Raw genomic sequence first — 12,502 nt, 5'->3', positions numbered from 1 at the left:
TTGATTATTATGTAGTGTCCTTCCTTATCTCTTATAACAGTCTTTATTTTAAAGTCTATTTTATCTCATATGAGTATTGTTACTCCAGCTTTCTTTTTTTTTTTTTGATTTTTTGTATTTTATTTTATTTTTTATACAGCAGGTTTTTATTAGTCATCAATTTTATTCACATCAGTGTATACATGTTAATCCCAATCGCCCAATTCTTCACACCACCACCCCCACCACCCTGCCGCTTTCCCCCTTGGTGTCCATACATTTGTTCTCTACATCTGAGTCTCAATTTCTGCCCTGCAAACCAGTTTATCTGTACCATTTTTGTAGGTTTCACATATATGCGTTAATATACGATATTTGTTTTTTTCTTTCTGACTTACTTCCCTCTGTATGACAGTCTCTAGATCCATCCACATCTCAACAAATGATCCAATTTTGTTCCTTTTTATGGCTGAGTAGTATTCCATTGTATATATGTACCACATATTCTTTATCCATTCGTCTGTCTCACCTTTCTTTTGATTTCCATTTGCATGGAATACCTTTTTCCATCACCTCACTTTCAGTCTATATGTGTCCTTAACTCTGACGTGGGTCTCTGTAGACATCATCTATGTGGGTCTTTTTTCTGTATTCATTCAGCCAGACGTGTGTTTTGGGTGTTACATTTAATCTATTTACATTCAAGGTAATTATCAATATGTATGTTTCTATTGCTACTTTCTTGTTTTGGGTTTGTTTTTGTGGTTCTTTTTCTTGTCTTGTTTCCTGCCTAGAGAAGATCCTTTAGTATTTGTTTTAAAACTAGTTTGGTGGTGTTGAATTCTCTCAGCATTTGCTTGTTTGTCAAACTTTTGATTTCTCCATCTAACCTGAATGAGATCCTTGCTAGTTAGACTAATATTGGTTGTAGGTTTTTCCCTTTCATCACTTTAGATATATCCAGCTACTCCCTTCTGGCCTGCAGTGTTTCTGCTGAAAATCAGCTGTTAACCTAATGGGTGTTCCCTTATATGTTATTTGTTGCTTTTCCCTTGCTGCTTTTAATATGATTTTCTTTGAGTTTAATTTTTATTGGTTAACGTGTCTTGTTGAGTTTCTCCTATGGTTTATCCTGTATTAGACTCTCTGTGCTTCCTGGACTTGGGTGGCTATTTCCTTTCCCATGTTAGGGATGTTTTTGACTATAATCTTTTCAAATATTTTTTCAGATCCTTTCTTTTTCTCTTCTCCTTCTGAGACCCCTATAATTTGAATGTTGGTGCATTTAATGTTGTCCCAGAGCTCTGTGAGACTATCTTCAATTCTTTTTATTTATTTATATTTTTGTTCTGCTTCTTGGCCGTCATTTCCACCATTCTGTCTTCCAGCTAACTTGTTCATCTTCTGCCTCACTTATTCTGCTATTGATTCCTTCTAGAGTGTTTTTCATTTCATTTATTGTGTTGTTCATTGCTCTTTGTTCTTTAATTCTTTTAGATCTTTGTTAAACATTTCTTGTATTTTCTCAATCTGCACCTCCATTCTGTTTCTGAGATGTTGGATTATCTTTACTATTATTACTCTGAATTCTTTTTCAGGTAGGTTGCTTATTTCCTTTTCCTTTATTTGGGCTTGTAGGTTTTAACCTTGCTCTTTCATCTATAACATATTTTTTTGTCATCTCATTTTTTTTTTTTTCTGATGTGTGGCACTGTGTTCCTGTCTTACTGGTTGCTTGCTCTGAGGCATCCATCACTGGAGTTTGCAGGCTGTAAGGTAGAGTTGGGTCTTGGTGCCTAGATGGGACCTTCTGGGAAACCTAACTCTGATGAATATTCCCTGGGATCTCAATTTCTCTGTTAGTCCAGTGGTTGGCACTTGGTGCTCCCCACCCCCAAGAGCTCATGCCAAACCCCTGGCCTGGGAGTCAAGATCCTGCAAGCCATGCAGCACAGCAAAAAAGAAAAAAAATATTATAAAGAAAAAAAAAAGGAAGAAAAAGAAAAAGCAAAAAGCAGGCAGAACAATAACAAATAATAAAAATAAAATGAAATTAGAAAAATAAAAAAAATTAGAAAAATAAAAATACAAATGATAAAACAAAAAGGTAAAGTAAAACAACAACAGCAAAAAAAAAAAAAAAAAAAGCCTGAAAAATGTATTGGCTGTGGGGGCTGGGGCTTAGGCTGGGTGCATGACCTAGGCTCCATGCAGCCAGAAGGGGCTTTGGAGTGCAGAGGATCAGGCTGAGGACTTCAGCAGGCTCTCTGGGGCCCAAGTGTGTGGGGGAAACATTGGCCCATTCCCTTCCTATGCTCCTAACCCCCGAGGTTCTCCCTCCTTTCTTGCTGATCTCCTCACCATGGATGGGCTCCTCCTAAGGGTGGGAACCCCTCCCCACCCCCAGCTGTCCCTCAGTATCACTGGTCTCATCTGGCCTCCAGTTCTCCTTCCCCTTTCCTCCCCCCATGACCTACCCAGTCACTTAAGGTTTTCTCCCATTCCGTTAAGTGTCCAAGGTCCCCTAACAGCACTGGTAGCTGCCCTAGTTGTGAGGAGACATGAACTCCAAGTCCTCCTACTCCACCATCTTGACTGTGTCCAAAAATTATATATTTTTAAATGTATGTAGTATATCTGGAAGGACTTGCAAAAATTTGATTATGTCCTGAGAAGGAAACTGGGTGACTATAAGTCAAAAGTAGGAGGGAGGCTTAACCTTCATTCTCTTCTCGTTGTACCATTTGAATTTGTTTTCTATGGGCTTGCCAGTTATTTAAAATAAAAATAATAAACATAAATAAAAAATAAGATTTAGTGCTTGTGAAGGTTTCCAGGGGTCCTTCTTTGAGTCCCTTCACTAGTCAGGGTGAGGAACCCTTATTCCTTCCATAATTCCCAGATATGACTAACTTTATCCTCACTGAATTGTTTCATAATTGTCCACTTACACCACTATGCCACACACACTCTGAGCTCTTTGAAGACAGGAATAAATCATTACCTAACTTAACCGTATATATAATTCTTAGCTAGAAATAATTCCTTGGGAAAGAAAAGGAAAAAAATTCTTATTTTTCTCTACTGTTGACCTTAACCCTGATATTCCATGCTGTGAAACTAAAGGAGAGAGAAAACAGAATTTTAAAAGTGAGAGAAATTTAAAGAGGAGGAGGAACTAAGGAAGCAGAGTGGATGGGCTTTCACTTTCTCATCATCCTCTTTGCTCTATAGTTACCTATGTTGCTATATTCTTGACCTAATTCATGTACAAGATGACTGAGGCCATGGGTGGGCTCAACCATTCTGCCCTGCTGGGTACCAGGCTATGGGAGATCCAGAACAGATGCTAGAGAAGGACCAATCTACCCACCTCTCAGTCAGCTATTTCACTTGTTCTCTTGTCTGTGGTTTCTACCCATTGATCTTAGCGCTATACTTTTTAGCTAGGAAGAGCAATGTGATCTCCTTTCACAGGATGACCCCTTGTACCTTGAGAAGGTTACTTTAGTTGAAACTGAGAGTTGGATTGGCTTCCTGAAAATCTTATACTCCTTTCACTGTCAAACAGAAAACAAAGTGTCTTTCATTTCACTTCGTATAGATAATTGACCAGAAATGAAGAATTTGGTTTTGCCTGGAAGCATTTATTTTAGATAAAATTGAAACATCTTATAAAAATATATTGACCTGTGGTAGCTAGAACCTGAATTGCTAAAAATACAATATTATTGACAAAATGAATCACATTTCGTAATAGGACTGGGGCAGTTAAAATACTGAGAGAGGTGCCAATGCTTTAAATGCAGAGAATTTGTGGGTTTTCTCTTGTTGTTCTTTGGAAACAAACTGGCCCCAAGTGCAGAGCCTATTAACCACCTTTAGAAGCTGAAACCATGCTAGAAATGTGTCTTCTCTTTTGTTCATGTAGGGAACTATATAATGGCTGGAGTTATGGGTGCATAATGATCTTCAAGAAGGATTATATTCTCACACTAGACCAGGATTAAAGATAGTTAGAAAGAGGTCAGGGTTGGGTCTCTATTTTGCCATTGGATACTGTGCCTTTTAACATTATTGTAACATAACCCAGCATGTATGATTGTATCTCCTTTCTCTCCATCAAACTTAGAAAAGTTCAACAGGATATCCATTGTACTGAAGTCAAAAACCACATTTTGTTCAATAGATTGATTCATATTGTATCAAAATGCTAGTGATTTTCTTATACTAGCAGAAAACTTGCATGTGGACAGTAATTAGGGAACTGCTAGGTCTGTAGCAGATGCAAACATTCCTTTTATAATGTCCTTTTTGAACAACCTCACAGAGAAGCACATTATGCTTTAGACAGATCTGAATTGCAAAACTCTTTTCCTTTAATATATCTACATTCTGTCTCCCTGCAAATTTTACCCTTAGTCTTTGCACTACTCTTTTTAACCAAGTAGAACAACTTCAATCTTTCTTTTTCATGGTGGTCCTTTGTACCGTGAGAAAGTTACTTTATCTCTCTTTTCTTTAGTTTTCTCTTCTGAAAAATGTAGATTAATGATAGTAACAAGTTCTAGGGTTATGGCTACTGATTTTTTTCATAGTAGTAGGTTGTTAATGCTACTACTAAATGAGATGATACATATAAACATTTTATAACAGAGTGTCTGGCACAGGTGAACATTCAGTAAATGTTGGTTATTTTTACTATTATTTGAAGATAAGAATATGGTCTAATCAAATCTTCTCTTCTCTAGAATAAACATTATTGCCACCCTCATCTCTGGATGGTTTCCATGAAGTGTAAATATCTTCTTCAGTGCAGCAACCAAAACTGAACATTCCATCTTGGTTGGGGCTGAATGACAACACAGAGTGGACTGTTTCTGTGAGTGCCCTCTGAGTACTATAATTCTAGAAAGCTGCTTCAAGCAACTTTACTTTTGCCAACAGCCACTAACTTATATAAAGTTTCCTATGCCTTGAAACTAACTTCACATGATCCAGTTCTAGTCTGTGCCTTTTTCTGGTTTGTCTTTTAACTTAAGAGCAAAAATTTGCATTTATCCCTAATAAAGTTTATATTGTTGGGTTTCATTTTAACCCATTTTAAACATTCTATTTTTTAAATAGTTAGGTATTTATCTTCAACTGTATTTTTTAAAACGGTCATATAAGTATCCTACTTATTTCAAACATGTATTTCAAGTGATTTTCAATAGAAACAGAACGTAGAACAAAAGGATTTGATTTGTTCTTTAACTGTACTCTCAGTGACTGTCCAGTCATTCCTGTGTTGATAAAAAGATCTGTTCAAATATCCAGAGATCTAATGTTTTGCTTCCTTATGGGAAATATTCAAGTGAAAAGAATATTAGTTATAACAAATAAACCTAAATTTTGTAACATTGGTCAATCCACACTAAAAGCTGAAGAAATAGGAATCTGGAACAAATTACTAAGGGGTCCTAGAATGGGCCCAACCCTACTATATCAGGGTTCTTACCTTTCTGGGTAAGATGACTTGGCCCAACATTGGGAATTAAGAACATAGATCTGTAGGTAACAGTTTGCTTTATCTTTCTACCATAGGAAAGTTTGCTTTATCTTTACACCTACTTTGCATTGTTTTTTAGCAAATGAATGTCTATTGGCACTCTAGTCTCTAGGCTGTCAATTTAGCACTTAAATTGATTTGCCTTTTTCTTTTTTTTTAAAGAAAAATATCACTGGAAACAAAGAAATTAATCAATTTCACATCAGTGAAAGAGCTAAGATTTCATCTTCTAGTTCAATTATTCCTGCACATGATTTCTGAAAAGGTAATTGGAAAATTGTGCACTTAGGTGGTTAAAGACTTTATCAACCAAAAATAAATATTTAATACTCTGTCTGTTAGGTAAAGCATTTGCCAGGAATTCAGAGAGAGTTTGTCATTGACCATAGAGGTTTAGAAGAAATGGCTTCTGAAGGAACTAGGAGAGAAGATAAGTCAAATATACGTCAAGGATTTTCTTACTGGGCCTGAGGTATCCTCTATAACTAAATTTACTCCATGTCTGTAATAGAAATAAGAGCATTGTGGTTTTAAAGATAAAATTTTCTTTTCACTTTGATCCTTCCCTGCTATGAACAATCAGACAGTTGTAGAGATATTGCACTTAGTTTTACATTCACACAGGCTCCTCCTGTTGTACTGAATTTTGTAATATATTATTTCAGCAAAGAATTTATAAATTAAAAATTCTTTAGGGCTTCCCTGTTGGCACAGTGGTTGAGAGTCTGCCTGCCGATGCAGGGGACACGGGTTCGTGCCCCAGTCCGGGAAGATCCCACATGCCGCAGAGCGGCTGGGCCCATGAGCCATGGCCGCTGGGCCTGTGCATCCAGAGCCTGTGCTCAGCAATGGGAGAGGCCACAACAGTGAGAGGCCCATGTACTGCAAAAAAAAAAAAAAATTCTTTAAAAAATAATGTAATTAGTTTAACTCACTAAGCAATTTTATTTGTCTAATATTCTCCCATCACTGGTATAAATGTAATAAAATATGAAATAAATATAATATGACATTTGTAGAATCTCAAGATAGAAAATACTTTTAACTGAGGTTTTGGTTGACTGCGTCTTGACCAAAGAAGCAATGACACTCAGCAATTTGGTAGACTCAGAAATTCTTCACATTCTACTCCTAGAATCTACTTCCATTAGAGACATTAGTGAAATACATAATTTTATTAAGCAGTTGGCAGGAGAAATGACAGAGTATTTTGCATACCAAGCTCCTCAGTGTAGTCTCTGATGAATTCCCATAAGCATATTTTTCTTGCCAGTTGTCTCCTCTCTCTTCAAGCCACCAGCCTTTAGGTGTCTCTTCCCCCCTCTCCTTATAACACTTAATCATCAATGAATTTCATTCCAATATATTTTTTTTTATTCAGAGCACTCAAATTCAGAAAGCAAACTTTAATGACCATATTCCTCAGAAAGATGATGAAAATTATGAATTAAATACATATAAAATGTGTTTTCTTACATACCAGAGTGGAATTCAAGGACTGGCTAAATATCAAGTTAAGGTTATGTAGATAGAGCATTTTGACTGTATCTCTGAATTAGAATATAGACAGTACTATAGAGAAAAAATAAAATAGTTCTCACTAGGTAAAATATATCATTGCTCATATTTGAATTTCAAAAAAAGATATCTTAGATTTCCAAATAAAATAATAGTCTTGAAGGCAGGCTAGTTTTACTTGGAAATCCAAGACTTGGCCTTTATCAATAACTATTTGATTTATAAAACAGCCAGAAAACAATTAACAAAATGGAAATAGTAAGTCCTTACCTATCAATAATTGCTTTAAATGTAAATGAATTAAATTTCCCAATAAAAAGACATAAAACAGCTGAATGGATTAAAAAATAAGATCCAGTGATACACTATCTACAAAAGACTCACTTAAGACTTAGTGACACACATAGATTGATAGTGAAGGAATGGAAATATGTATTTTAAGGAAATGGTAACTAAAAAAGTCAGAGATGGCTACATTTATTATCAGATAAAATAGACTTTAAACTAAACATGGTAAAAAGAAACAGATAAGGTCATTATGTGACAATGATAAAATTGTGAATCTACTGAGATGATACAATAGTTGTAAACAGTTATGCATCCAATATCAGAGCACCTAAATATATTAAACAAAAACTAACAGAGCTAAAAGGAGAAATAAACAGGAATATAATAATAGCTGGGGGGGCTTCCCTGGTGGCGCAGTGCTTGAGAGTCCGCCTGCCGATGCAGGGGACGCGGGTTCGTGCCCCGATCCGGGAAGATCCCACATGCCGCGGAGCGGCTGGGCCCGTGAGCCATGGCCGCTGGGCCTGCGCATCCGGAGCCTGTGCTCCGCAACGGGAGAGGCCACAACAGTGAGAGGCCCGCGTACCGCAAAAAAAAAAATAATAATAATAATAATAGCTGGGGACTTTAATGCCCCACTCTCAATAATTGGTACATCTTTCAAACAGACAATCAATAAAAAAAACAGCTTTATTGATGCTCAAACAGATTTGAACAGCACTATAGACCAAACAGACCTAACAGACATACAGAAAATCCTATCCAACAACAAAAGAACACACATTCTTCTCAAGTGCGCATGGAATATTTTCTAGGATAGACCATATATTAGACCACAAAACAAGCCTTAGCAAATTCAAGAAGATTTAAACCATACCAAGAATCTTCTCTGACCACAATGGTATACAACCAGAAACAAATAACAGGAAGGAAACTGGAAAACTCATGAATATATGAAAGTTAATGCTCTCTTGAACAATTAATGAATTGAAGTAGAAATTAGAAGTGAAATTAAAAATATCTTAAGACAAATGAAAATAGAAACACAAAATACAATAACTTATGAATATAACAAAAACAGTTCTGAGAGGGAAGTTTATAGCAATAAACACATATATTAAGAAACAACAGATTTTTTTTTAATAAATCAAGATGGCAGAGTAAGAGAACGTGGAGTTCCTACCTCCATGAACACATCAAAAATACATCTAAGTGTGGAAAAATTCTCACTGAAAACTAACTGGAAGTTGGCAGAAGGAATACTGTACAACCAAGGCTGTAAGAAAGATACACATGTAATCAAGTAGAAAGGGAAGAAAAGAAATCAGGCCAGGACCTGTGCCTCTGTGAGGGAACCCAGAGGAAGAGATTACACAGGTAGACATCCAAACTAGGTAGTGAGTGGTTTGAGCCACAGGTTGGGCACCTCAGTCCTGGAATCCTACATGAAGGAGATAAACACCCTTGGCTGGTTAGAGGACTGCTGGGACAAACAGCAGGGTTGAGGGAATCCTGGAGTCCATTCATGAGAAGGATGCTCATACTAGCTAGCCTTTGAGGCAGGGTAGAGAGAGGTCTGCTCTAGTAGCTTACTAAAGCAGCACCCCAGAAGCTGCCTAGATATCTTAGAGTGGCCACTTCATCACAGTTCACCCCGTGATACACAGAGAAACCATGCAGGTCTCCATGCCCTGTGAGGTGGTTCTATAACAGGGTGGGAGCAACAGAGGCTGTGGACAATGATCAGCTGTGAGAGACAAAGAGAACTCGCCACTGAGGCAGGATGGGGAGAGAACTGCTATTGCAGTTTCTGGGTTTCTCACTACTGCCTCACTGGGCATTCTAGCCCAAGCTAAGCAAATACTCCAACCTCACTCACTCCATGCCACAGCTTGGCACTGGATCTGGGGTGCCCATGACCAGGGATAAGACTTTACTGTGGGATTCAGAGGTAAACTGATTCCAGGGCAGAACCTGGGTGGGGTGGTGGCACCCATTGTTGGTGCTTACTCAAATATTCTTCAGAAGTCACCCAGATCTCTGAGAGCAGTTGTTCCATCATAACTTACCTTCCAATACGAGCTGAAAATCCATGTGGACATTGCCAGCCCTGCAGACTGATTCCAAGAAAGGGTGGAAGACTGGAGGTAGTGATCAGCTATGAGGAACAAAGGAAACTTGCATATAAAGCTGCATCTGAGAAGAGATGCATGCCCCTACACAGGCAGTGCACCAGACTTCTGTATGCATACAAGTCCCACTTGCCTCAGCACTCCTCTCTTCTGGGGCAAGGGTCCTTGTGTGGGGAGAGAGAAAAACACACACTTAAAAGGAGTAGAGTCAGCTTGGGCCCAACACTCAGGGTTTTTCCTCCAGCAACTTGGGATCAGACCCCACCCTCAATAGGGTGGTGATAGCCACTGAGCGGAGAGAAAGTTCTGCCTTACACCCAGTGCTGGCTCTAGGCTGTTTATCTCCAGAGCCACTCCCTATCAAGGTGATAGCTGCCAGCACACCCTGAGGAAAGATATGGCTTGCATCATGTCAAATCCAATTCTCCCACCAAAGGCACTGGACACACATAGTCTACTGTTTCACCTAAATTGATAGAAGCAGAGAAAGTTAAACAAAATGAAAAGGGAGAGAAACTGCTCTCAATTGAAAGAGTAAGAGAAAAACCCCTGGAGAAATAAATAATGAAACAGAAATTTTAAAAACTACCAGATAGAGAATTCAAAACATTGGTAATAAAAATATTAACTGAACTAGGGAAAATGATGTAAAGAGTGAACATTTTAACAAGGAACTAGAAAATAAAAAAAAAAAAGACCCAATCAGAAGTGAATAATTCAATAGCTGAAATAAAAAGCATGCTAGAAGGAATGAATAGCTTACTAAGTGATACAGAAGAATGCATAAGTGACTTGGAAGATAGAATAATGGGATTCACCCAATCAGAACAGCAGGAAGGAAAACGAAACACATTTTTAAAAAATGAAAACAATTTTTTTTTTGGAAGAAAAATTAAGTCTTATGTATTTTTAAAACCAAACCACTAGGAAAATATATCACAGTCTTGAAACAGCAAACAGACAGGCTATATTATCATTTCAAGTAATAAGTTGGTAAAAACACAAGGTCCTTAATAAAACGATAAGGTGCCAGAACTGGGGCAAGAACAACGCATGTTGCAAAAGTAGTATTTGGTAACAGAGGGCTGTCCCTTTTTTTGCTCTAAAGGAGTCACAGCTTGCCCGAGTTGCTTACTTTTTCTCCTTTGACCTTCGTGTTGCCAAGGGATTGTTTCAACAGAGCTCTGTTATCACAGGGGGCAAAGTAAGCAATACTGGGTGTAGGCTTTCATTCTATTTTGTTTTATGAAAACCAGATTTTTCCAAAGCCAGTACTTCATAACTCTCTTAATTAAGCAGCTAACAATTCCTCTTTCACTGTTCATTCTTGAATACTAGCATATAGCACAATCAAAATCCCCTTTCCCTTCAAGGGTGAGTGTCACTGCAAGATTGTCTTGTCACTCGGCTGACTCTGCTGCTGACAGCCTCAGGGCTCATCATGGCTGCCAGTCAGAGGGAAGGTTTGCTTCCCCTACCAGTGTGATAGTGCTTCTTATATTTTTGCAGGGTCTCCAGGCTGAAAGATGTCATGTGTGAGAATTTTAAGAAATGTGCATCCACGTCCTGACGGCCAGAAATGAATATCCGCAAGGACCCTTTCAAAGTTTTTATTGAAACTACCTCTCCCAACTCTACATCTTAAAGTAGCTTCATGCCCTTGTATATAAAACAAAACCACGCAAAACAAATCCCCAGAAGCCCCCTTTCCCCTTCTAAATTAGTGACCTCATGGATTTTGTTTTATTTCCAGTTTGTGGGAAACGTTGTAGTGATCCTTCTGGTAAACAGGAGGTTGGCAACAAACAGAAACACCTCTCCTCACACTCCACCAGCTCATAAGCAGGTCAGATGAACCTGCCAGCCTGTTGGTATCCGTGTACTAAGAGAATCTGGTACCTTGGAGGGCTGTGGTTTGGTACAAGGGAGACTCCCTGTTGCCAGGATAAGCACTTGCCATGTGAAATTTAGGATCACAAAAACTCTCCTGTGCTATCTCTGACCCCAATTTTAGCACCAGGTTTTTTCACTTTCTAGGTTTCAAACACAAAGGAACCAGTGTCCAGAGGCAAGTGATATAGGCCTTAAACTTGCTGCCATCCTTAATTTCCTCATTCATAAACCTTCCTTAGAAAACCCAAATCCCCATTTCTCTTCTTAAATAGACTCCTGCCTTAAGCCCCGATGGCCAATAGCAGACATCTACTTCCCAATGGATGAGAGAGACTCCTTCATCTTCTTGGTCATGGTTGGGATGAGGTTCATGTGGTCATCCACACACGTGGTCACACAACTCTCCAGCTGCCGCTTCACCTGAAGCTCTTTACTCCCTGCATCAATTGAATCTTTGGCTTTGTCGTTGCAATGCATAGTGCACCGGGCCAGGCGGTCCTGGAACTTCTCCAACTCGCTGGTCACCAGAGCCTGGGCTTGAGCCAGAGGTGCATGGCAGCGCTCAATGCACTGGTGCAATTGCTGCATGGACGCCTGGCTGTCCTCACAACAGCCGGCGCTGCACCGGAACATGAGGCCCTGCATGTTCCGGATGTTCTCTCTCTCCAGACACTTCACCATAGAGTCCACCGCCTCCTGCACCCGGAGCTGCTGCAGCTCCGCCATGGCGACACGGCGCTGCTCCGTGCCGCGCCGGCACCCACATGGACCGAAAACAATTTAAGAGATGTCTGGGATAACATTAAGTGTTCCAACATTCACATTATAAGCATTCTAGAAAGAAAGTGAGAGAGAAAGGGTTCAAAAATGATGTTGAGGAAATTATGGCTGAAAACTTCCCAAATCTGAAGAAGGAAACTGGTATCCAGGTACAGGAAGGAGAGAGGGTTCCAAATAAGATGAACCCAAATAGATCCACACCAAGATGTATCATAATTAAAATGACAAAAGTTAAAGAGAGAATTCTAAAGGCAGCAAGAGATAACAAAAAGTCATATACAAAGGAATCCCCATAGGTCTACTAGATGATTTCTCTGAAGAAACTTTTCAGGCCAGAAGGGAGTGGAATGAAATATTCTAA

At 38.8% G+C, this 12,502-nt stretch overlaps 1 protein-coding gene across 1 annotated transcript; it reads right to left on the bottom strand.

Moving 5' to 3' along the window:
• Positions 1–10,340: 10,340 nt before the first annotated feature.
• LOC117198660 (protein FAM136A-like) lies at positions 10,341–12,125 on the bottom strand. The gene has a single exon (XM_033416147.2). The coding sequence runs from the start codon at positions 12,085–12,087 to the stop codon at positions 11,671–11,673; it is 417 nt and encodes a 138-aa protein (XP_033272038.1). The 5' UTR covers positions 12,088–12,125; the 3' UTR covers positions 10,341–11,670.
• Between the last annotated feature and the right edge of the window lie 377 nt (positions 12,126–12,502).

The sequence above is a fragment of the Orcinus orca genome, chromosome 15 (genome assembly GCF_937001465.1).
Source record: "Orcinus orca chromosome 15, mOrcOrc1.1, whole genome shotgun sequence".
Classification (NCBI taxonomy): domain Eukaryota; kingdom Metazoa; phylum Chordata; class Mammalia; order Artiodactyla; family Delphinidae; genus Orcinus; species Orcinus orca.
Note: the sequence above shows the minus strand (reverse complement) of the source record. Positions and strands in the feature narration are given on the sequence as shown.